The 26,824-nt window shown below is 40.4% G+C and overlaps 1 protein-coding gene and 1 non-coding gene across 2 annotated transcripts in view; one reads left to right on the top strand and one right to left on the bottom strand.

Annotated features, from left to right (window-relative positions):
* LOC107627242 (uncharacterized) overlaps nt 1-17,779 on the top strand; it is a 29,276-nt gene extending 11,497 nt beyond the window's left edge. The window contains exon 2 of the mRNA XM_088505880.1: nt 17,634-17,779. Within this exon, the coding sequence (XP_088362006.1) occupies nt 17,634-17,779 (146 nt within the window). The remainder of the gene's footprint in view (nt 1-17,633) is intronic.
* LOC148574293 (small nucleolar RNA R71) lies at nt 1,781-1,888 on the bottom strand. The gene has a single exon (XR_015905812.1). It is a non-coding gene; the product is annotated as a small nucleolar RNA R71 (small nucleolar RNA).
* Nucleotides 17,780-26,824: the final 9,045 nt, after the last annotated feature.

The raw sequence follows: 26,824 nt of genomic DNA on the forward strand, positions 1-26,824 counted from the left end.
GATCTTCAAGTTGTTCTTGGTAAGTCTTCTTGTTTGATCTTGATGTTTTCATGTTTTGTGTCTTTTCTTGTTTTTCATATGCATTCTTGCATTCATAGTGTCTGTACATGAAAAATTTTTAAGTTTGGTGTCTTGCATGTTTTCTTTGCATTAAAAATTTTTCGAAAATAAGTTCTTGATGTTCATCTTGACATTCAAAGTGTTCTTGGTGTTCATCTTGACATTCATAGCATTCTTGCATGCATTCATTGTTTTGATCCAAAATTTTCATGCATTGAGTCTTTTTCATGTTTTTCCCTCTCATCATTAAAAATTCAAAATTAAAAAAATATCTTTCCCTTTTTCTCTCATAAATTTCGAAAATTTGAGTTGACTTTTTTAAAACTTTTTAAAATCTAGTTGTTTTTATGAATCAAATCAAATTTTCAAATTAAAAAATCTTATATTTTTCAAAATCTTTTTCAAAATTCAAATCTTTTTCATTTTTCTTATTTATTTTCGAAAATTTTAAAAATATTTTTCAAAAATCTTTTTCTTATCTTTATCTCCTAATTTTCGAAAATAACATCATCAATTAATGTTTTGATTCAAAAATTTCAAGTTTGTTACTTGCTTGTTAAGAAAGATTCAAACTTTGAGTTCTAGAATCATATCTTGTGATTTCTTGTGAATCAAGTCATTAATTGTGATTTTAAAAATCAAATCTTTTTCAAAACTAATTTCAATCATATCTTTTCAAAAATATCTCTTTATCTTATCTTTTTCAAAAATTTGATTTTAAAATATCTTTTCTAACTTCCTATCTTCTTATCTTTTCAAAATTGATTTTCAAATTTGTTTCAACTAACTAACTAACTTTTTTGTTTGTTTCTTATCTTTTTCAAAACTACCTAACTAACTCTCTCTCTCTTATTTTCGAAAATATCTTCCCTCTTTTTCAAAATTTCTTTTTAATTAACTAATTATTTTAATTTTTGATTTTAATTCTCGAAAATTACTAACCTTTTTCAAAAACTTTTTTCGAAAATCAACTAACTCTTTTTCAAAAATTATTTTCAAAAATTCTCTCTTATCTCCTTCTATTTATTTATTCATCTACTAACACTTCATCTCACCCAAATTCGAACCCCCTCTTCCATCTGTGTTCGAATTTTTTTCTTCTTCTTTTCTTCTACCCACACAGGGACCTCTATACTGTGGTAAAAAGGACCCCTATTATTATTATTTTTCTATCCCTCTTTTTCATATGAGCAGGAGCAAGGACAAGAATATTTTTGTTGAAGCAGATCCAGAACCTGAAAGGAATCTGAAGAGGAAACTAAGAGAAGCTAAATTACAACAATCCAGCAAGCACCTTTCAGAAATTTTCGAACAAGAAGAGGAGATGGCAGCCGAAAATAATAATAATGCAAGGAGGATGCTTGGTGACTTTACTGCACCTAATTCCAATTTACATGGAAGATGCATCTCCATTCCTGCCATTGGAGCAAACAATTTTAAGCTGAAACCTCAATTAGTTTCTCAGATGCAGCAGAACTGCAAGTTTCATGGACTTCCATCTGAAGATCCTTTTCAGTTCTTAACTGAATTCTTGCAGATCTGTGATACTGTTAAGACTAATGGAGTAGATCCTGAAGTCTACAGGCTCATGCTTTTCCCTTTTGCTGTGAGAGACAGAGCTAGAATATGGTTGGACTCTCAACCTAAGGATAGCCTGAACTCTTGGGATAAGCTGGTCAAGGCTTTCTTAGCCAAGTTCTTTCCTCCTCAAAAGCTGAGTAAGCTTAGAGTGGATGTTCAGACCTTCAGACAGAAAGAAGGTGAATCCCTCTATGAAGCTTGGGAGAGATACAAAGGACTGACCAAAAAGTGTTCTTCTGACATGCTTTCAGAATGGACCATCCTGGATATATTCTATGATGGTCTATCTGAATTAGCTAAAATGTCATTGGATACCTCTGCAGGTGGATCCATTCACTTAAAGAAAACGCCTGCAGAAGCTCAAGAACTCATTGACCTGGTTGCTAATAACCAGTTCATGTACACTTTTTAGAGGAATCCTGTGAGTAATGGGACGCCTATGAAGAAGGGAGTTCTTGAAATTGATACTCTGAATGCCATACTGGCTCAGAATAAAATATTGACTCATCAAGTGAATATGATTTCTCAGAGTCTGAATGGAATGCAAGCTGCATCCAACAGTACTCAAGAGGCATCTTCTGAAGAAGAAGCTTATGATCCTGAAAACCCTGCAATAGCAGAGGTGAATTACATGGGTAAACCTTATGGAAACACCTATAACCCCTCATGGAGAAATCACCCAAATCTCTCATGGAAGGATCAGCAAAAGCCTCAACAAGGCTTTAATAATGGTGGAAGATATAGGTTTAACAATAGTAAACCTTTTCCATCATCCACTCAGCAACAGACAGAGAACTCTGAACAAAATATTTCTAATTTAGCAAACTTAGTCTCTGATCTATCTAAGGCCACTGTGAGTTTTATGAATGAAACAAGGTCCTCCATTAGAAATTTGGAAGCACAAGTGAGCCAGCTGAGTAAAAGGATCACTGAAATCCCTCCTAGTACTCTCCCAAGTAATACAGAAGAAAATCCAAAAGGAGAGTGCAAGGCCATTAAATTAATTAGCATGGTCGAACCTGTAAGGGAGGTTGAGGACGTGAATCCTAGTGAGGAAGACCTCCTGGGACGTCCAGTGATCAATGAGGCGTTTATTTCTGAGGAACCAAAGGAATCTGAGACTCATCTAGAGACCATAGAGATTTCATTGAACCTCCTTACACCATTCATGAGCTCTGAAGAGTATTCTTCTTCTGAAGAGAATGAAGATGTTACTGAAGAGCAAGTTGCCAAGTTCCTTGGTGCAATCATGAAGCTGAATGCCAAATTATTTGGTATTGAGACTTGGGAAGATGAACCTCCCTTGTTCACTAATGAACTGAGTGATCTGGATCAACTGACATTGCCTCAGAAGAAACAGGATCCTAGAAAGTTCTTAATACCTTGTACCATAGGCACCATGACCTTTGAGAAGGCTCTATGTGACCTTGGGTCAGGGATAAACCTCATGCCCCTCTCTGTAATAGAGAAACTGGGAATCTATGGGGTGCAAGCTACTAAAATCTCATTTGAGCTGGCAGACAATTCAAGAAAACAAGCTTATGGACAAGTAGAGGACATGTTAGTAAAGGTTGAAGGCCTTTACATCCCTGCTAATTTCATAGTCTTAGATACTAGGAAGGATGAGGATGAATCCATCATCCTTGGAAGACCCTTCCTAGCCACAGCAAGAGCTGTGATTGATGTTGACAGAGGTGAATTAGTCCTTCAATTGAATGAGGACTCCCTTGTGTTTACAACTCAAGGTTATCCTTCTGTAAACATGGAAAAGAGGCACAGTAAGCTTCTCCCACTGCAGAGTCAACCAGAGCCCCCATAGTCAAACTCTAAGTTTGGTGTTGGGAGGCCACAACCAAACTCTAAGTTTGGTGTTGAACTCCCATATCCAAACTCTAAGTTTGGTGTTGGGAAGTCTCAACAATGCTCTGAACATCTGTGAGGCTCCATGAGAGCCCACTGTCAAGCTAGTGACATTAAAGAAGCGCTTGTTGGGAGGCAACCCAATTTTTATTTATCTAATTTTATTTTTCTTGTTCTTTCATGTTTTATTAGGTTCATGATCATGTGGAGTAACAAAATAAATATAAAAATTGAAAACGGAATCAAAAACAGCAGAAGAAAAATCACACCCTGGAGAAGGATCTCACTGGCGTTTAAACGCCAGTAAGAAGCATCTGGATGGCGTTCAACGCCAGAACAGAGCATGGTTCTGGCGCTGAACGCCCAAAATGGGCAGCATCTGGGCGTTTGAACGCCAGAATTGCACCCTGGAGAAGAGCTGGCGCTGAACGCCCAGAACAAGCATGGTTATGGCGTTCAACGCCAGAAATGGGCAACAAATGGGCGTTTAACGCCCAGAACAAGCACCAATCTGGCGCTGAACGCCCAGAGTTGTGTGCAAGGGCATTTTGCATGCCTAATTTGGTGCAAGGTTGTAAATCCTTGAACACCTCAGGATCTGTGGACCCCACAGGATTCCCACCTACCCCCACTCACTTCTTCTCACCCCTCTTTCACACAATCCCATAAACACTCTTCCACAAAACCACTTCACCACTCACATCCATCCACTCTTCCCCATAAACCTACCTCATAAACCCCACCTACCTTCAAAATTCAAAATCAATTTCCAACCCAAAACCCACCCTTATGGCCAAACCTTACCCCACTTCCCTTCCCTATATATAGCCCTCCATTCTTCCTCATTTTCACACAACACAACCCTCTCTTCCCCTTCTTGACCGAAACACCTCTCTCTCCCTCTTCTCCATTTCTTCTTCTTCTTCATCTATTCTTTCTTCTCTTGCTCGAGGGCGAGCAATATTCTAAGTTTGGTGTGGTAAAAGCATAAGCTTTTTATTTTTCCATTACCATTGATGGCACCCAAGACCAGAGAATCCTCTAGAAAAGGGAAAGGGAAGACAAAAGCTTCCACCTCCGAGTCATGGGAGATGGAAAGATTCATCTCCGAAGCTCATCAAGACCACTTCTATGATGTTGTGGTCAAGAAGAAGGTGATCCCCGAGGTCCCTTTCAAGCTCAAGTAGAATGAGTATCCGGAGATCTGACATGAAATCCAAAGAAGAGGTTGGGAAGTTCTAACAAACCCCATCCAACAAGTCGGCATCCTAAGGGTTCAAGAGTTCTATGCCAATGCATGGATCACTAGGAACCATGATCAAAGTAAGAACCCAAACCCAAAGAATTATATTACAATGGTTCGGGGGAAATACTTAGATTTTAGTCCGGAAAATGTGAGGTTGGCGTTTAACTTGCCTATGATGCAAGGAGATGCACGCCTCTACACTAGAAGGGTCAGCTTTAATCAAAGGTTGGACCAAGTCTTCATGGACATATGTGTGGAAGGAGCTCAATGGAAGATTGACTCTAAAGGCAAGCCGGTTCAATTAAGAAGACTGGACCTCAAGCCTGTGGCGAGAGGATGGTTGGAGTTCATCCAACGCTCCATCATCCCCACTAGCAACCGATCTGAAATTACTGTGGATCGGGCCATCATGATCCATAGCATCATGATTGGAGAAGAAGTAGAGGTTCATGAAGTCATCTCCCTTGAACTCTGCAAAATAGCCGAAAAGCACTCTCCTGGGGCAAGGCTAGCTTTTCCTCATCTTATTTGCCATCTATGTTACTCAGCTTCCCATTGAGGAAGAGAAGCCCATCACTAAGAAAAGGATGGAGCAAGTAAGAGAGCCCATTCATGGAACTCAAGAGACACATGAAGCTCATCACCATGAGATCCTGGAGATGCCTCAAATGCATTTTCCTCCACAAAACTATTGGGAGCAAATCAACACCTCCCTAGGAGAATTAAGTTCCAACATGGGATAATTAAGGGTGGAACATCAAGAGCACTCCATCATCCTTCATGAAATAAGAGAAGATCAAAAAACAATGAGGGAGGAGCAACAAAGACAAGGAAGAGACATAGAAGAGCTCAAGGACATCATTGGTTCCTCAAGAAAGAAACGCCACCATCACTAAGGTGGACTCATTCTTTGTTCTTAAATTCTCTATTTTTCATTTTCTTTATGTTAAGTGCTTATCCATGTTTGTGTCTTATTACATGATCATTAATATTTAGTAACTATGTCTTAAAGTTATAAATGTCCTATGAATCCATCACCTCTCTTAAATGAAAAATGTTTTAATTCAAAAGAACAAGAAGTACATGAGTTTCGAATTTATCCTTGAACTTAGTTTAATTATGTTGATGTGGTGACAATGCTTCCTGTTTTCTGAATGAATGCTTGAACAGCGCATATGTCTTTTGAAGTTGTTGTTTAAGAATGTTAAATATGTTGACTCTTGAAAGAATGATGACAAGGAGACCTGTTATTTGATAATCTGAAAAATCATAAAAATGATTCTTGAAGCAAGAAAAAGCAGCAAAGAACAAAGCTTGCAGAAAAAAAATGGCGAAAAAAATAGAAAGAAAAAGGAAAAAGCAAGCAGAAAAAGCCAAAAGCTCTTAAAACCAAGAGGCAAGAGCAAAAAGCCAATAACCCTTAAAACTAAAAGGCAAGGGTAAGAAAAAGGATCCCAAGGCTTTGAGCATCAGTGGATAGGAGGGCCTAAAGGAATAAAATCCTGGCCTAAGCGGCTAAACCAAGCTGTCCCTAACCATGTGCTTGTGGCGTGTAGGTGTCAAGTGAAAACTTGAGACTGAGCGGTTAAAGTCAAGGTCCAAAGCAAAAGAAGAGTGTGCTTAAGAACCCTGGACACCTCTAATTGGGGACTTTAGCAAAGTTGAGTCACAATCTGAAAAGGTTCACCCAATTATGTGTTTGTGGCATTTATGTATCCGGTGGTTATACGGGAAAACAAAGTGCTTAGGGCCATGGCCAAGACTCATAAAATAGCTGTGTTCAAGAATCATCATACTGAACTAGGAGAATCAATAACACTATCTGAACTCTGAGTTCCTATAGATGCTAATCATTATGAACTTCAATGGATAAAGTGAGATGCCAAAACTATTCAAGAGGCAAAAAGCTACAAGTCCCGCTCATCTGATTGAAGCTATGTTTCATTGATAATTTGGAATTTATAGTATATTCTCTTCTTTTTATCCTATTTGATTTTCAGTTGCTTGGGGACAAGCAACAATTTAAGTTTGGTGTTGTGATGAGCGGATAATTTATACGCTTTTTGGCATTATTTTTAGTATGTTTTTAGTAGAATCTAGTTATTTTAGGGATATTTTCATTTGTTTTTATGTTAAATTCACATTTCTGGACTTTACTATGAGTTTGTGTATTTTTCTGAGATTTCAGGTATTTTCTGACTGAAATTGAGGGACTTGAGCAAAAATCAGATTCAGAGGTTGAAGAAGGACTGCTGATGCTGTTGGATTTTGACCTCCCTGCACTCAAAGTAGATTTTCTGGAGCTACAGAACTCAAAATGGCGCGCTTCCAATTGCGTTGGAAAGTAGACATCCAGGGCTTTCTAGCAATATATAATAGTCCATACTTTGGCCGAGCTTAGACAACGTAAAAGGGTGTTGAACGCCAGTTCTACGCTGCTGTCTGGAGTTAAACGCCAGAAACACGTCACAAGCCAGAGTTGAACGCAAGAAATACGTTACAAACTGGCGTTCAACTCCAATATTGACCTCTACACGTGTAACATTCAAGCTCAGCCCAAGCACACACCAAGTGGGCCCCGGAAGTGGATTTATGCATCAATTACTTACTTCTGTAAACCCTAGTAACTAGTTTATTATAAATAGGACTTTTTACTATTGTATTGGACATTATCTTTGGAACATCTTTTGATCATTTTTAGATCTCTAGACCTCCATGGGAGGCTGGCCATTCGGCCATACCTGAACCTTTCACTTATGTATTTTCAACGGTAGTGTTTCTACACTCTATAGATTAAGGTGTGGAGCTCTGCTGTTCCTCATGAATTAATGCAAAGTACTACTGTTTCTCTATTCAATTCAACTTATTCCGCTTCTAAGATATTCATTCGCACTTCAACCTGAATGTGATGAACGTGACAATCATCATCATTCCCTATGAACGCATGCCTGACAACCACTTCCGTTCTACCTTAGATTGAATGAGTATCTCTTGGATCTCTTAATCAGAATTTTTGTGGTATAAGCTAGATTGATGGCAGCATTCATGAGAGTCCGGAAAGTCTAAACCTTGTCTGTGGTATTCCGAGTAGGACTCTGGGATTGAATGACTGTGACGAACTTCAAACTCGCGAGTACTGGGCGTAGTAACAGATGCAAAAGGAGGGTGAATCCTATTCCAGTATGATCGAGAACCTCAGATGATTAGCCGTGCTGTGACAGAGCATTTGGACCATTTTCACAAGAGGATAGGATGCAGCCATTGACAAGGGTGATGCCTCCAGACGATTAGCCATGCAGTGACAGCGCATCGGACCATTTTCTAGAGAGATAAAAGTAGCCATTGCCAACGGTGATGTCCTTACATAAAGCCAGCCATGGAAAGGAGTAAGACTGATTGGATGAAGACAGCAGGAAAGCAGAGGTTCAGAGGAATGAAAGCATCTCTATACACTTATCTAAAATTCTCACCAATGATATACATAAGTGTTTCTATCCTTATTTTCTATCTATTTATTATTTATGTTCGAAAACTCTATGGCTATTTTATATCCGCCTGACTGAGATTTACAAGGTGACCATAGCTTGCTTCATACCAACAATCTCCGTGGGATCGACACTTACTCACGTAAGGTTTATTACTTGGACGACCTAGTGCACTTGCTGGTTAGTTGTATCGAAGTTGTGAATGAAAAACGATTTATTAAGACGTGCGTACAGAGTTTCTGGCGCCGTTGCCTGAGATCACAATTTTGTGCACCAGCAAGCTACTAAAATCTCATTAGAGATGGCAGACAATTCAAGAAAACAGGCTTATGGACAAGTAGAGGACGTGTTAGTAAAGGTTGAAGGCCTTTACATCCCTACTGATTTCATAATCCTTGATACTAGGAAGGATGAGGATGAATCCATCATCCTTGTAAGACCTTTCCTAGCCACAGCAAGAGCTGTGATTGATATTGACAGAGGTGAATTAGTCCTTCAATTGAATGAGGACTCCCTTGTGTTTACAACTCAAGGTTACCCTTCTGTAAACATGGAAAAGAGGCACAGTAAGCTTCTCTCAAAACAGAGTCAACCAGATCCCCCACAGTCAAACTCTAAGTTTAGTGTTGGGAGGCCACAACCAAACTCTAAGTTTGGTGTTGGGAAGTCTCAACAATGCTCTGAACATCTATGAGGCTCCATGAGAGCCCACTGTCAAGCTAGTGACATTAAAGAAGCGCTTATTGGGAGGCAACCCAATTTTTATTTATCTAATTTTATTTTTCTTGTTCTTTCATGTTTTATTAGGTTCATGATCATGTGGAGTCATAAAATAAATATAAAAATTGAAAACAGAATCAAAAATAGCAGAAGAAAAATCACACCCTAGAGGAAGACCTTACTGGCGTTTAAACGCCAGTAAGAAGCATCTGGCTGGCGTTCAACGCCAGAACAGAGCATGGTTCTGGCGCTGAACGCCCAAAATGGGCAGCATCTGGGCGTTTGAATGCCAGAATTGCACCCTGGAGAAGAGCTGGCGCTGAACGCCCAGAACAAGCATGGTTCTGGCGTTCAACGCCAGAAATGGGCAACAAATGGGCGTTTAACGCCCAGAACAAGCACCAATCTGGCGCTGAACGCCTAGAGTTGTGTGCAAGGGCGTTTTGCATGCCTAATTTGGTGCAAGGTTGTAAATCCTTGAACACCTCAGGATCTGTGGACCCCACAGGATCCCCACCTACCTCCACTCACTTCTTCTCACCCCTCTTTCACACAATCCCAAAAACACTCTTCCCCAAAACTCTTCACCAATCACCTCAATCTCTCTTCCCTATAACCACTTCACCACTCACATCCATCCACTCTTCCCAATAAACCTACCTCATAAACCCCACCTACCTTCAAAATTCAAAATCAATTTTCCACCCAAAACCCACCCTTATGGCCGAACCTTACCCCCTCTCCCTTCCCTATATAAAGCCCTCCATTATTCTTCATTTTCACACAACATAACCCTCTCTTCCCCTTCTTGGCCGAATACACCCCTCCCCCCTCTCCTCCATATTTTCTTCTTCTTCTTCATCTATTCTTTCTTCTCTTGCTCGAGGGCGAGCAATATTCTAAGTTTGGTGTGGAAAAAGCATAAGCTTTTTGTTTTTCCATTACCATTGATGGCACCCAAGACCGGAGAATCCTCTAGAAAAGGGAAAGGGAAGATAAAAGCTTTCACCTCTGAGTCATGGGAGATGGAAAGATTCATCTCCAAAGCTCATCAAGACCACTTCTATGATGTTGTGGTCAAGAAGAAGGTGATCCCCGAGGTCCCTTTCAAGCTCGAGAAGAATGAGTATCCGGAGATCCGACATGAAATCCAAAGAAGAGGTTGGGAAGTTCTAACAAACCCCATCCAACAAGTCGGCATCCTAATGGTTCAAGAGTTCTATGCCAATGCATGGATCACTAGGAACCATGATCAAAGTAAGAACCCAAACCCAAAGAATTATATTACAATGGTTCGGGGGAAATACTTAGATTTTAGTCTGGAAAATGTGAGGTTGGTGTTTAACTTGCCTATGATGCAAGGAGATGCACGCCCCTACACTAGAAAGGTCAACTTTAATCAAAGGTTGGACCAAGTCCTCATGGACATATGTGTGGAAGGAGCTCAATGGAAGATTGACTCCAAAGGCAAGCCGGTTCAATTAAGAAGACTGGACCTCAAGCCTGTGGCTAGAGGATGGTTGGAGTTCATCCAACGCTCCATCATCCCCACTAGCAACCGATCTGAAGTTACTGTGGATCGGGCCATCATGATCCATAGCATCATGATTGGAGAAGAAGTAGAAGTTCATGAAGTCATCTCCCTTGAACTCTACAAAATAGCCGAAAAGCCCTCTCCTGGGGCAAGGCTAGCTTTTCCACATCTTATTTTCCATCTATGTTACTCAGCTGGAGCTTTCATAGAAGGAGACATTTCCATTGAGGAAGAGAAGCCCATCACTAAGAAAAGGATGGAGCAAGCAAGAGAGCCCATTCATGGATCTCAAGTGACGCATGAAGCTCATCACCATGAGATCCCGGAGATGCCTCAAATGCATTTTCCTCCACAAAACTATTGGGAGCAAATCAACACCTCCCTAGGAGAATTAAGTTCCAACATGGGACAATTAAGGGTGGAACATCAAGAGCACGCCATCATCCTTCATGAAATAAGAGAAGATCAAAAAGCAATGAGGGAGGAGCAACAAAGACAAGGAAGAGACATAGAAGAGCTCAAGGACATCATTGGTTCCTCAAGAAGGAAACGCCACCATCACTAAGGTGGACTCATTCCTTGTTTTTACATTCTCTGTTTTTCGTTTTCTCTATGTTAAGTGCTTATCCATGTTTGCGTCTTCATTACATGATCATTAGTTTTTAGTAACTTTGTCTTAAAGTTATGAATGTCCTATGAATCCATCACCTCTCTTAAATGAAAACTGTTTTAATTCAAAAGAACAAGAAGTACATGAGTTTCGAATTTATCCTTGAACTTAGTTTAATTATATTGATGTGGTGACAATGCTTCTTGTTTTCTGAATGAATGCTTGAATAGTGCATATGTCTTTTGAAGTTGTTGTTTAAGAATGTTAAATATGTTAGCTCTTGAAAGAATGATGATAAGGAGACATGTTATTTGATAATCTGAAAAATCATAAAAATGATTCTTGAAGCAAGAAAAAGCAGCAAAGAACAAAGCTTGCAGAAAAAAAAAGAGAAAAAAAATATAGGCGAAAAAAAATAAAAAGAAAAAGCAAGCAGAAAAAGCCAAAAGCTCTTAAAACCAAGAGGCAAGAGCAAAAAGTCAATAACCCTTAAAACCAAAAGGCAAGGGTAAATAAAAAGGATCCCAAGGCTTTGAGCATCAGTGGATAGGAGGGCCTAACGGAATAAAATCCTGGCCTAAGCGGCTAAACCAAGCTGTCCCTAACCATGTGCTTGTGGCGTGAAGGTGTCAAGTGAAAACTTGAGACTGAGCGGTTAAAGGCAAGGTCCAAAGCAAAAGAAGAGTGTGCTTAAGAACCCTGGACACCTCGAATTCAGGACTTTAGCAAAACTGAGTCACAATCTGAAAAGGTTCACCCAATTATGTGTCTGTGGCATTTATGTATCCGGTGGTAATACTGGAAAACAAAGTGCTTAGGGCCATGGCCAAGACTCATAAAATAGCTGTGTTCAAGAATCATCATGCTGAACTAAGAGAATCAATAACACTATCTGAACTCTGAGTTCCTATAGATGCCAATCATTCTGAACTTCAATGGATAAAGTGAGATGCCAAAACTATTCAAGAGGCAAAAAGCTACAAGTCCCGCTCATTTAATTGGAGCTATGTTTCATTGATAGTTTGGAATTTATAGTATATTCTCTTCTTTTTATTCTATTTGATTTTCAGTTGCTTGGGGACAAGCAACAATTTAAGTTTGGTGTTGTGATGAGCGGATAATTTATACGCTTTTTGGCATTGTTTTTAGTATGTTTTTAGTAGAATCTAGTTACTTTTAGGGATATTTTTATTAGTTTTTATGTTAAATTCACATTTCTGGATTTTACTATGAGTTTGTGTGTTTTTTTGTGATTTCAGGTATTTTCTGGCTGAAATTGAGGGACTTGAGCAAAAATCAGATTTAGAGGTTGAAGAAGGACTGCTGATGCTGTTGGATTCTGACCTCCCTGCACTCAAAGTGGATTTTCTGGAGCTACAGAACTCAAAATGGCGCGCTTCCAATTGCGTTGGAAAGTAGACATCCAGGGCTTTCCAGCAATATATAATAGTCCATACTTTGGCCGATTTTAGATGACGTAAAAGGGCGTTGAACGCCAGTTCTATGCTGCTGTCTGGAGTTAAACGCCAGAAACACGTCACAAGCCAGAGTTGAACGCCAGAAATACGTTACAAACTGGCGTTCAACTCCAAGACTGACCTCTACACGTGTAACATTCAAGCTCAGCCCAAGCACACACCAAGTGGGCCCCGGAAGTGGATTTATGCAGCAATTACTTACTTCTGTAAACCCTAGTAACTAGTTTATTATAAATAGGACTTTTTACTATTATATTAGACATTATCTTTGATCAGTTTTATGCTATCTTAGACTTTCATTGGGGCTGGCCATTCGGCCATGCCTGAACCATTATCACTTATGTATTTTCATACGGTAGAGTTTCTGCACTCCATAGATTAAGGTGTGGAGCTCTGCTGTTCTTCAAAGATTAATGCAAAGTACTACTTTTTTTCTATTCAATTCAACTTATTCCGCTTCTAAGATATTCATTCGCACTTCAACCTGAATGTGATGAACGTGACAATCATCATCATTCCCCCACGAACGCGTGCCTGACAACCACTTCCGTTCCACTTTAGATTGAATGAGTATCTCTTGGATCTCTTAATCAGAATCTTCGTGGTATAAGCTAGATTGATGGTGGCATTCATGAGAGTCCGGAAAGTCTAAACCTTGTCTGTGGTATTCCGAGTAAGACTCTGCGATTGAATGACTGTGACGAACTTCAAACTTGCGAGTGCTGGACGTATTGACAGACGTAAAAGGAGGGTGAATCCTATTCCAGTATGATCGAGAACCTCAGATGATTAGCCGTGCTGTGACAGAGCATTTGGACCATTTTCACAAGAGGATGGGATGCAGCCATTGACAAGGGTGACGCCTCGAGACAATTAGCCATGCAGTGACAGCGCATCGGACCATTTTCCAGAGAGGATTAAAAGTAGCTATTGACAACGGTGATGTCCTTACATAAAGCCAGCCATAGAAAGGAGTAAGACTGATTGGATGAAGACAGCGGGAAAGCAAAGATTCAGAGGAACGAAAGCATCTCTATACGCTTATCTGAAATTCTCACCAATGAATTACATAAGTGTTTCTATTCTTATTTTCTATCTATTTATTATTTATGTTCGAAAACTCCATAACCTTTTGATATCCGCCTGACTGAGATTTACAAGGTGACCATAGCTTGCTTCATACCAACAATCTCCGTGGGATCGACCCTTACTCACGTAAAGGTTTATTACTTGGACGACCCAGTGCACTTGCTGGTTAGTTGTATCGAAGTTGTGAATGAAAAACGATTTATTAAGACGTGCGTACAGAGTTTTTGGTGCCGTTGCCTGAGATCACAATTTCGTGCATCAGTAGTCTTCTGAGTCTAGGGTGAATATCATTCTCTGTTTATATGTATATACTATGAGACCAGCCGATGTTTACACCCCGTTTGTACGTGAACTTTAACCTAAATCCTGTGTACGAGACTCCTGTTGTGTGGCTACTTCATGAGGTACCAGAGAGATGTCCTATGGCAATGTCTGATCCTACAGAGGAGTAGCAGATGATGTTCTACCTTTTGATGATGCTCCACTTGACTTGAGTTTTGAAGACTTAGAACGTACTTTCCCTCAGTTTAGTAGTTTAGAGGGACTAGGTGAGTATAGAGTCTAGGCTAGCCTAGGTGCCAGCTTAGGGACCTCTTAAACAGGTCAGGACCTGGGATGTTGTATGTATATATATGTATATAGATATCATTTAGCTATATCTAGGGGTGTTCTAACTAACAGTCTATATTCAACTACTTGTGATGTATTTATATGTGGTTGTTTATAACTGTTTTATATGTTATTATTTGTGAATTGATTATAAATGATTCTATTTATTAATTCAAACATTTTCAAAAAAAAAGTACCTCGCTAACTAACTATGCTTTTAACATCGAATCAGGCTCATATAATAAATAATAGATAATAATTAGGATGAAAAATTGGTAGCACTCCGTTTCTGGTATCTCCTAGGCATACTGAAAATTGGGTCGTTACAGGAAGGCCGATATGAAGTAGTGAAAGTGGAACCCTATAGGGTTTAGCATTTGCGCCACCCCTCAAGTCCGGATATCTTCAAGGTCAATGGGCACCGTCTCAAGTTGTATCATGGTGAGCAAATGAAGAGCAACAAAGAGATTGAGGTATTCCTTTTGGATGATGCACCTCTTGGCAAAGAGCAATGAGCTAGTGGAAGTCCAACTTAAGGACATTAAACAAAAGTGCTAGGTGGGAGACACCCCACCATGGTGAGATCTATCCTTTCTTACCCTTTTGTATATAGTTCTTGAACTCTTCTTTGTTTTGTGATTGCTTAGCTATAGTTTTGCTTGATTAGAGTTGATTGTGGCTACCTTAGATAACTTGTTCATGAAGACTTGCATTGATTTTTCAATGGATGAATTGATTTTGTGGTAGGAGAACACCCCTTTTTTAGGTTTTGCATTGAGTTTTGGGTGTTTTTGACCCCTTTGGCTTGTTTGGCCATTAAGTTCATGATAATTAGGCATTCTTCATGTTCCTGGGTCATTTTCGAGAGAGTTGTACAAATTCTGCACCCTAGGCACAAACACAGTCGCGCGTGCGCGCACCTGGCGCGTACGCGTCCATGGCCCATTTGCGCAAAAGCGCGCGTATGTGCACTACGCTCGTATGCGCTAATAATGCGATTTGAAATCCTGAGCCATTTTTCTGAGAGTTATGCCCAAGTTGGGCTAGTATCATGCCAATGGCCTAATTCGACTTGCGCGTACGCGCACCTCAATCAAAATGCATATCGACGCGCCAGCGCACCGTGCGCGTCCGCGTCGATCCTACAACTTCCTTTTCCGGTACTTTTTCCTGAGAGTTGAGCCAAAGTTGTGCCCAACCTGTGCTGAGGGCACAACTCATATGCACGCTCACGCACATCTGGCGCTCGCGCGCACACCTGCGTTTCGCCACTTCGCGCATCCACGCACTGTGCGTGTCCGCGCCCCTGTTGATTTCTGCCCATGCACGCGCCTCGGTTTCGTGAACCAATTGCATTAGAGCGTGCCTCTTTCCTTCATTTCCTTTCCTTCTTTTTACCACCACCCTTCTTCTTCCCTTCTACTCCTTCTACCATCTCTACCATCTCTCTTCGCCACCACCGGTGGCAACCACCACTTCCGGCGGTCCCACACCTCTCTTTCTCCTCTCCTCTCTCTTACTCTTCACTACCTTTTCTCTCACTTACATACCTCATTTCTCTTCTTCCTCTCAAGGTATTTTTCATTCATTTACTTGTTTAGTTTTCTCATCCATCTTTTTTTCATTAGCTACATTCCCTTACTCTTCCTCTTAGTTAGTTTTCATTCATGTTTACTTGATTTGTTAGATTTTCTTTCTCTTTAATTTTTTTCTTATGGGTGTTAAAAGTAGGGGCTACTCTTGTATTGTGGAGTTGGATGCTCTTAATTGCTTTTTCATGCAATGTGTGGTATGCTTTGATGATTTATGATGATTATGGGATGTTACATTGTTGCCATTTTCTCAATTTTCGTCATACAAAGGGATGCACACCAAGTGTTTGATGGAAGACCCACATGACTTTTTGGAGTTACTTTGACTTAGTGTTTTCCATTTGAGTGTTCTTTCTCATTCACTTGCTTGTTCATCTGGGCATTAAGCTTGCTACACTTCTTAGTTCATTTCTACATGCTCATCCCCTAATACTCACCTCTTGTTATTGATGTTAAGAGTGTATGCTTCTCATGCTTTTTGTTTGCATGCATATACCACTGATACATCACATGCTAGTGATTAACCATGATCTTCAATATTTCCTTAGTTACATGTTGCAGCTGTCATGTGTCTAAGTCACTTATTCTCTTATGCTTTATCACTTGCATGATTATTATTTCTTGGTGCTTCTTTAAGTTTAATTTTGCCACCTTTCCCTCTCTCCTAGGATGGTTGCCAAGAAAGACAAAGGGAAGACATCTAAGAAGGCACCGCTCCGGTCGGCTAGCAAAGCACAACAAGCCCTTCATTTTGACAAGAACCTAGAGCCAAGCCCCTCCTCAATAAGACAAGAAGTGTTGCTAACATTGATGTTTTGGAAAAGGACAATCCGGCAAGGGATCCAAACAAGTTCCCCAACTGCTCTTGCGAACTTGTCTACCCCTTAATCAAACCAAGAAACTATCATACGGAGCCTCTTCTAGCCCCTCTGGCTCATGTCATTCCGCTCATCATGCCCCGCATCGAGCGGCGACAATGGGAGTTCCTATTGAGGAAGCCACGGGAAGCAAACTTGTCCTGGGTGAAAGAATTCTACACTAACTACCACTCCTCCTCCCTTGCATCGGTATTTGTGCGCCGAAGGCAAGTTCTCGTCACAGACGAGGCCATTCAAAGTGTGCTTAAGACCGGACCGTTAGCGGATGGAATTGATGCATATCAAGAGATTTTGTCGGCACGCTACGAATATGAGTTTAATTGGGATGCCATCCTCAAGGTCATTGCTACACACGAATCATTCTGGATTTGAGAAAGGATGAGGTCGAGGCCCAAGGGAATTGACGCACATTTTCTCACCAGAGAGGCTCAGGCATGGGCGCAAATTCTAGCCCATTATGTGCTCCCTAGCACCCATGGCTCATCAATTACTGCCGAGTTAGCCTTGTTGGTTTGGTGTGTCCTCACAGAGAGACCGGTACATATTCTCTGTCTCATTCGCCAAGCTATGGGCCGCATCCACGCTAAGGGGAACCTACCCTTTCCCGCTCTAGTGACCGACTTAGTTGCCGCAGCCGGTGTCCCCGAGAGACCAAGGATCGGAGGGCCATGATCCCGATGGACGGCGATGTTATTCCAAACGGGAGATATCTTTATCCTCCGGCGGACACCGAGGGACCAAACTCAGCCATCCCCATGAGCATTCCCACCACATCAACCGCACCAAAATCATCCTTGCAACGCATAGAGGACCTCCACAAGAAGCTTGATCATTATGAGCGGCGCAATCAATGCTGATACACTTTTGTCAAAAAGCTTCTGAATTGCTTAGCACCACCTATGGAAGAATTGGAAATCTCCACATCCACCGGCACCGACAATGAAGATAGCAATAATAATGGAGAAGATGATGGACACTCGGGAGCCGATCAACCTCTGCGTCTCACTCAAGGCTCGGAGGACCGTGCCAACTTCTAAGTATGGGGAGGTCGGTCGGCCGACCGGTCTTCATAGGTAGCACCCAAATAAATTTTGGATCACTTTTCTTAATTAGGATAGATTGCATATTAGGTTTTTCATTTTTGACATCTGTTATAAATCCACTTGGTTAGAGTAATGACTTCTCTCCTAGAACTAGAATTTTAGGGCAACCCTACCAATTTTAAAAATTTTTTATGCTATGCTTGTTCGAAGAATGTAATTTGGAACATCGATTTTGAGCCAAGAACACAAGCAAGCGAGACTTGAGCCTAATTGCGTGGTTACATTTTATAACCACTTACTTCCCTTCTTGTGTGCATTGTTCTCTCTCTACGATTGTGATCCTTAATTTGTTTGACTCTATATGTCCATTGTTATATGTATGAATGCATGTGCATGATTGAGGCCATCAATTCACTCAGCTACTTGATAAACCCCATTTTTAGGGTTTATCATCTATAGAATCTAAGGGTTTTATCAATGATCTTTCATACTTATTCATATAAAAACTGCATGATTTTGTGTTCCTTTCCCATTTTACCTCATAGATGAAAATATGCTTCTTTTACATCAAAATTGAGATATTGTAATCCTCCTCTATTACCATTAGATGCCTTGATCCGTTTGTTAAGTGATTTCAGAAGTTATAGGGAAAAAATGGCTAAGAGGAATGAAGGAAGCATGCATGAATGGAAGGAGTATGGAACAAATCAAAGAATTGGAGTTTGGACATGCACGCGCACGCGCACCGTACGCGTACGCGTGGATGCGCTCATCCAGAGACAGCGCAGTGGAGCCGAGCGAGGAGCCGGTGTGCCTATATGGTTGGGCCATATTCCTTATGACGCTCGCGCGCACCTTACGCCTGCGCGCAGATCGCAAAAGACCCAAGGACGCGTACGCGTGCAGTGCGCGTACGCGTCGATGTGCACACATAATTTTTTAAAAGGAACACGTGACCAGCGATTTCAGGGGGTTCCTAGGCCCTGTTTTGGAGCATATTTTAGAGGGAAAAGATTAAGAAGACCAAGGATTAGGGTGTGAGGACAATTAGTCATAATTCTAGATATTTTAGGGAGTTAGTTAGATTTTGTTTTTAGAGAGAGAAACTTCAACTTCTCTCTAGAATTTCACTTCCTCTATTGCAATTCTCCTTTGATTTCTTGGTGAGATCCATTGTTAATTCACTTTTGCTTTGGTACAAGTTGTAGATCTATTCTTCTTCTACTCTTAATTGATGCTCTTTTGATTCAAATCCTTAGATCTAGATTTGGTTGACTTAGTTACTTTGAATTTGGATTAATGAATTGAAGTTTCATTCAATTGTTTGATTGTTGATGATTGTTTGGATTAGATAGCTTTAATTCAATTCTCTTTTCTCAATTATATCATGTTTTCCATCATTGCCTACCAATTGTTTGTGATAATGACAACCCTAGCTATGGAGTAGATTCCTCTTACTTGGCTTAGGGGTTGAGTTATTGGAGTGCACTAAAGCTAGACTTCCCTAGGGTGAGACTAGGACTTGTGACTCAAGCTAGTTACTCTCACTTGACTTTCCTCCATTATTAGGGAGTTAACTAAGTGAAGCAATAATCAACTCTTATCATAATTGAAGGAAAATATAATGATGGAACTTCCAATGCTTACCTTAGCCAAGGCTTTTATCTCAATTAATTGTTGTTTGCTTTGCTATCTTGAATTCTTGCACCAACTCTCAAAACCATAAAAGCTTTCCTAATCAATGATGCATATTCTAAAGCAATTCCTAGGGAGAACGACCCGGGATCAATACTCTCGGTCATAGATTTTAGAATTGTTTGATGCGATATTCGCGTGTTGGTTAGACTATACTCACGATCGGATTCATTACTAGTTTCTAACCGGCATAAGAATATGTCCGTTCATCAAAATGGCGCCGTTGCCAGGGAATTTGCTTATGTGTGCCATTCCATTGGTTAGTGTGAATATGTTAATATGTGAATACTTGCATTTTTCTATTAATTGATTGTTTGTTTGTTTGATTGATAGTTAGGATTAGTCTTTGCTTAGATACCAATTGATGTCATGAACTTTTTACCTCCTTCATTGTATGACGCGCTCACTACCAAACCCAAGCTTAGCACCATTTGATTTGGAAATTGAAAGAACTTTGCTTCATATTAGGAAAGCTCGGAGGCGGTGAGTCTTTGAGGAAGGTGAAAAGGTTTTTACCAATTCACCAACCATATCATCGTCATCCAACGAAGGCACTAATTACTCTTCCGTTGATACTACTAATAGTTCTTCTTTTGATCTAGGTATTGACAACATGTCCGCTCAAAGGAGAGTTACCCTCAAGGAAGCAGGTGCACCGGATTTTGTTCTCCAACCTCTACATGTGCTTCATCCTAACTTGAATGCAAACTTTGAACTCAAGACCGCTCTCATCAATCTCTTACGAAAGTTCTATTGATTTCCCGCACAAGATCCAATTAGACACCTCAAGGACTTTCATGGTGTATGCTCGACTACTAGGGGGAAAGATCCGATGAAGTGGCTATATGGTTGTTTGCCTTCTCTTTCTCTCTTGAGGGAAGAGCAAAGGAGTGGTTCTATACCTTACCTAGTGATGTTGTGTCCGATTGGGACTTGCTTAGAAGATAATTCCTTGATAAATTCATGCCCGTGGAAATGACGGACAAGCTAAGGAAGGAGATCTCATGTATTGTACAAAGCGAGATGGAAACTTTGTATGAATATTGGGAACGGTTTCGCAAACTCCTTGATTCATGCCCCAACCACATGATTGACACTCAAGTCTTGCTTAGCTTTGTGTGCCAAGGCATGAGGGAGCAAGATAAGAATTTGTTGGATGCTTCAAGCAATGGTTCTTTGTCAAAGTATAGGATGGCTGAGGAGGCATGGCAACTCATTACCAACTTGGCCGAGTCCACTCAACATGCTAGACGGAGAGTCAACCGTCCAAGGGCCGTGAATGAAGTTTCTTCTAGTGGTGAGACTGCTACCCTTACTAAGACCTTGTGTGAGATGACAAGCCTTCTAAAGCAACTCCATGTGAATCAACAACAACCTCCATCCCAACAACCACTACCTCCTCAAAACCAACAATGTCAACAATTGGTCCCCCAAAAAGTTTGTGACATTTACTCATGCTACTCCCACTACACGGATGAATGTCCAAGTCTCTAAGAAGATAACACTCTAGCGGCTACCCACAACTTTTATGATCGCTCCTACTATGAACGTGCTAATCAAGGATACCATAATCAAGGGAGCAATTATAACCAAGGGTACCCCCAACAAGGAGGCAACTATAACCAAGGGAGTAACAACTCTAATCAAGGATGGAGGGATAACTCCAACAAAAGTTGGCGGGACAATTATCAACAAGGAGGAAGGGATAATGGAGGCAACCAAAGGTGGAACAACAACACTCCACAAAACTGCTATTCACAAAACCCTCCAAACCAACAACCAAATCAAGAAAGGAACTATCAAACCTACGTACCACCTCATAGACAACCACTTCCACCTAACGAACCCCAAGCACCACAAATCACCTATCCTTCCACATCCCCAAACCAAGATGACACACTCCGGTCCATACTCCAAGGACAAAAAGAACTCCAAAACACACTCAACTCAAGTCTTAATGGTCACACTTCTACCCTCCAAGCTCTCATTGCTCGCATGGAGCCACCTTCTACTCCCACCCTTCAAGCCTCAACTTCTAGTGCCATACCCTCTCAACCTCTACCCAATTCCAAGGGTGGCATCAACACCGTAACCTTGAGGTCTGGAACTCAATTGAAGGAAAGTGATTCAAAGACACCTAGTCCAATGAAAGTCACTCAAGAGGAAGATAGAGTTAATATAGAAGAAATTGAAGAGGAGGAGGAGTCACATATAATAGTTGAAGATGAAGACCCTCTACCAAGGAGTGACGTTTCTATGAAGGAGCAAATCTTGGAGGAAGTGGCTCAATCAATTCCATTTCCTACATTGGCAAGAAAGGCTAAGAAGCGTGTGGAACTTGATCCAACAATGGTAAAGATGTTCAAGAAAGTGGAGGTAACTATCCCCCTCTTTGATGCTATACATCAAGTGCCTAAATATACAAAATTTCTTAAAGACTTGTGTATGAACAAAGATAAATTTCATGAGTTGGAAACCATTCCATTGGGTAGTTCCATTTCGGCTTTGATGGGATCCATTCCGGAAAAGTGTGTTGATCCGGGTCCTTGTTTAGTTTCTTGTGTCATTGATGGAGTCTAATTTATTGATTGTATGTGCGACCTTGGTGCATGCGTTAGCATTATGCCTCTTTCCGTTTATCATCTATTGAAGCTCCCACCATTGAAGTTATATAGAATATATATATATATATATATATATATATATATATATGTGTGTGTGTGTGTGTGTGTGTGTGTGTGTGTGTGTGTGTGTGTGTGTGTGTGTGTGTGTGTGTGTGTGTGTGTGTGTGTGTGTGTGTGTGTGTGTGTGTTATGTTAAAGCTTGGGTTAATTAAAGATTCAGTTTATAAGCTTACTTAGCCATATATGTTTCCTTACCATTACCTTAGCCCCATTACAACCTTGAAAAGACCTCATGATGTTTGCATTGGTATATTAAATGTTGTTGATTGGTTAGGAAAAGAACAAAAATTAGAGAGCACGATTAGAGAAGGATAGAGTGATTACCCTATACACTAGAGAGATTAGATCGTACATACATCATCAGTGAGGGTTCAATGCTTAAAATTCTATGTTCCCTGCTTTCATGAGCTACCTTCTTGCATTTTTATCTGTTCTTACTGTATAAGAATTGAATTAGTGGAATTTGATTTGTAATTGTTTTGAAGAGCTTATTTACTATTGATCAAGTGGACAAGAATCATATAGTTGCATTCACATATATAGGTTGCATTGCATTGCATGAGTTTTACATGTTCCTACTTATTTATTTTATCTCCTTCAACTAAGCATGAGGACATGCTAATGTTTAAGTGTGGGGAGGTTGATAAACCACTATTTTATGGTTTATAATGTGTTTAATTGTGTGGTTTTATCATGATCTTTACCCACTTATTCATATGATTAGCATGCATTTATAGTTCCTTCCTAAAATTATTACATGATTGAAAACTTGCTTCCTAAGAGACTTTTAACTATGCATTTTAATTCTCCTATATTCCATTCGATGCCGTGATCTGTGTGTTAAATGTTTCAGGCTTTATAGGGCATGAATGAGTGGAAGATTGGAAAGGAAGCTTGCAAAAAATGGAAGGAATACAAGAAATTAAGGAGATGACCAGCGAGAAGTGACGCGGCCACATGGCTCACGCGACCGTGCAGATTGGAATAGCATAAGTGATGCGGAGGCGTGGGCGACGCGCCCGCGTGGCAAAGCAAAACGCCGAATGACGCGTCCGCATGAATGACGCGATCGCGTGACGTGTGCGATCTGCATAATCTGCAGAATTCGCTGGGGGCAATTTTGGGCCCTGTTTTGACCCAGTTTTCGGCCCAAAAAAGCAGACTAGAGCCAGAGAACATGCAGAAACCAACAACAACATTCATTCTGCACAGTTTTTAGTTTTTAGATCTAGTTTTACTCCTCCTCTAGGTTTTCTCTCTAGACATTTATAGTTCTTAGGATTTTATTTCTATTGCTTTTTGCATTGGGATATTGAGAAGAGTTATTACCTCATCAAGACTTCGTCATTCTAGTTCGTTTTCTTTACTTGGCTTTACTCTTCCATGTCCTTTAATTTACTCAATTTTACTATTGGATTATTTTAGAATTTATTAATACAAGAATTACTTTTATTTTTAATTGATTCCTTTGAGTTTTATTTATCATGTCTTTCTTTAATTCCCTTTCCTATGTTATGAGTTCTACATTCACAATGAGCGAGTAGTTCCCTAACTTGATGGGGAGTTGATTGAAAGGAACCCTTGAGTTGGGATGCTTAAAAGAAAAATTGTAATTGGGTTTATTGTTGGAATGCTCTCTAGTCATTGACACTAATCCTTTTCAATTGAGCGGATTGGAACTTGTGAATAGAAACAGCATTCCAACTTGTTTGACTTTTCCTTACCTAGTAAGGGATAACTAAACAGAGCAACCTTCAATTATCAACTAATCTTGAGAGTACTTCAACAAGAATAGGGCTTCCAATTAATCTACTCCCAGTCAAGGCTTTTATTTAAATTACTTAATTTCCCCAATTTAATTTCCTGTTTATTCAACTCAACCCTTTTTGAAAACATCTGATTAATAAAATAGCACACCTTTCTGCAACTCCTTGGGAGACGACCTGGGATTCATACTCTCAGTATTTTAATTTTAATTTTTGTGACAACCCTTCTAAATTGATAAGCGGATTTATGGTTGATTAAGAACTATACATACAACGCATATCTCATAACAATTTTTAATTCGCCAATTTCCGCCACGTCAATTTTTGGCGCCATTGCCGGGAAGTTGCAATAGAGTGCTAAAGTTATTAATTGGAATTTATTTATTTGCATTTTATTTTATCTTGCTACTATGAGCTGCTTGTTTCTTTCGCTAGATGACGCGTTCACTTCCTGATCCAAGCTTGCCAGTATTCGATCCTGAGATTGAAAGAACTATTTCACGAATAAGGCAAGCTCGGTGTCAGTTAGTCCTCTCTGAGGGCGGATCTGAAACGTCATTTGAGGAAGAAACCAGCCTCCGTTCTGCTGATTCAGTTGATTTACGTATAGGTAACATGGCAAAACCTAGGAGAGTTACTATCCAGGAGGCTGGAGCCCCTGATTTTACAATGCAACCGTTTCAAGCGCATCACCCAGCGGTGGCTACAGACTTTAAAATAAAGACTGCACTGCTCAATTTGATGCCCAAGTTTCATGACTTACCTGCTCAAGAGCCTATCAAGCACCTGAGAGATTTTCAAACAGCCTGTTCTACTGTCAGACGTGATGGTACAGATGAAACTTCAATTTTGTTGAAAGCTTTCCCATTTTCTCTTGAGGGAAAGGCAAGAGAGTGGTACTATACTCAACCCGCAGCAACTGTATCCAACTGGGATACACTTAGAAGAGAATTTTTGGAAAAGTTCTTTCCAGCTGAAGTTACTGATAAACTGAGGAAAGACATTTCGATGATTGTTCAGGACGAATCTGAGACTCTCTATTAATACTGGGAGCGCTTCAATAATCTTCTGGAAGCATGCCCCCACCATATGATTGATAAGATAGTGTTGCTCAGTTACGTCACACAGGGCATGAGGCCCCAAGATAAGACCATATTGAAAAGTGCTAGCAATGGGTCTATGAAAAAGTACAAGACCACTGATGAGGCATGACAATTGATCAGCGACTTAGCTGAATCCACACGGAATCACAGGCAAAAACAAGGCCGCTCAAAAGCCATTGCAGAAGTATCCTCTAGCAGAGAGACTGCTGCTCTAACTCAGAGTATCTGTGAAATGACTAACTTGCTGAAGCAGATGCAATTGAATCAACAACAAGTTCAGCAAGCTCAACCTTCTCCACCACAGCAAAGCCAACAGTTAGTCCCACAGAGAGTTTGCGGAATCTGTGCTGATTATAACCATTATACTGACGAATGTCCGCAGCTCCAGCAGGAAGACAACACCGTAGCAGCCATTCATAACTTCTATGACCGCCCCAACCAAGGGTACAATCAAGGTGGTAATTACAGCCATGGATGGTAGGACAATTCTAACCAGAATTGAAGGGACAACAACAACAGATGAGTTAGAGACAATCAGGGAAATCAGAGGTAGAATAACAACAACAACATGCAGCAGAACCAGAATCAGCCTTACAAAGCACCTCACCTGAGGCAATCCCACGGACCACAGAATAACCAACAGCAGACCTCTCAAATTACTTATCCTTCCTCATCTTCAAATGACGACTTACTACAATCTATTGATCGGAGACAACAGACTATGGAAAATAACCTTTATGCTACACTAAATGGTCTGAACTCTACCCTGCAAGCTCTTGTCTCACAGAATGGATCAATGAATAACTCCAATAACCAGCCTTTGAGCTCCAGTGAAGAATCCCCTCTCAACCATTACCCAATCCAAAGGGTGGCATTAATGCCATCACCCTAAGGTCCGGAACCACACTGCAGGAGAGGAATCAGGAGGAGCCAAGCCCACCAGAACACGCCTCAGCTGAAGAGGTAGTGGGAATAGAAGATGTTGAAGAGGAAGAAGACATACAGGACATAGATGAAAAAGAAGAAGTTCAACCACAGGAGGAAGCACCAAAGGGCGCAAACACTACAGAAGACATCACTCCCATTCCATTTCCACAACTTGCAAGAAAGCCCAGGAAGCAGCTGGAACCTGATCCCAAAATGGTAGAGATATTCAAAAAGGTTGAGGTAACTGTTCCTCTTTTTGATGTTACTCAGCAGGTACCTAAATATGCAAAGTTTCTAAAAGATTTATGTATACATAAAGACAAAATTAATGAATTAGAAACTATTCCTTTAGGTAGTTCCATATCTGCTTTAATGGGGGGTTTACCTGAAAAATGTAGTGACCCAGGTCCATGTATGGTTAATTGTACTATTGGTGGTGTGGTATTTTCTGACTGCATGTCTGATTTAGGAGCATGTGTGAGTATAATGCCTTTGTCTATATATGATATTTTGAGGCTCCCTCCCTTAAAAAGGTCGGCAGCTCGTTTTGTGTTAGCAGATAAAAGCATTATTACAGTGGCTGTAGTTGCTGAAGATGTATTAGTGGGCATTAAGGGGCACACATTTTCCATTGATTTTTATATCCTGGAGATGTCCCAAAATGATTCAAAGAAGCCATCATCAATCCTACTCGGAAGACCATTCCTGAAGACCTCGAAGTTCAAATTAGATGCTTTTTCAGGAACATACTCTTTTGAAATAGATGGCCGAGTAGTAATCTTCAATCTGAATGAAGTTATGAAGCATCCTTCGGAGGATCATTCTATCCTCCAGTGTGACATCATAGATGAAACAGTGGCTGAA

Source organism: Arachis ipaensis, chromosome B2 (genome assembly GCF_059453495.1).
Source record: "Arachis ipaensis isolate K30076 ecotype BB chromosome B2, ASM5945349v1, whole genome shotgun sequence".
Classification (NCBI taxonomy): Eukaryota; Viridiplantae; Streptophyta; class Magnoliopsida; order Fabales; family Fabaceae; genus Arachis; species Arachis ipaensis.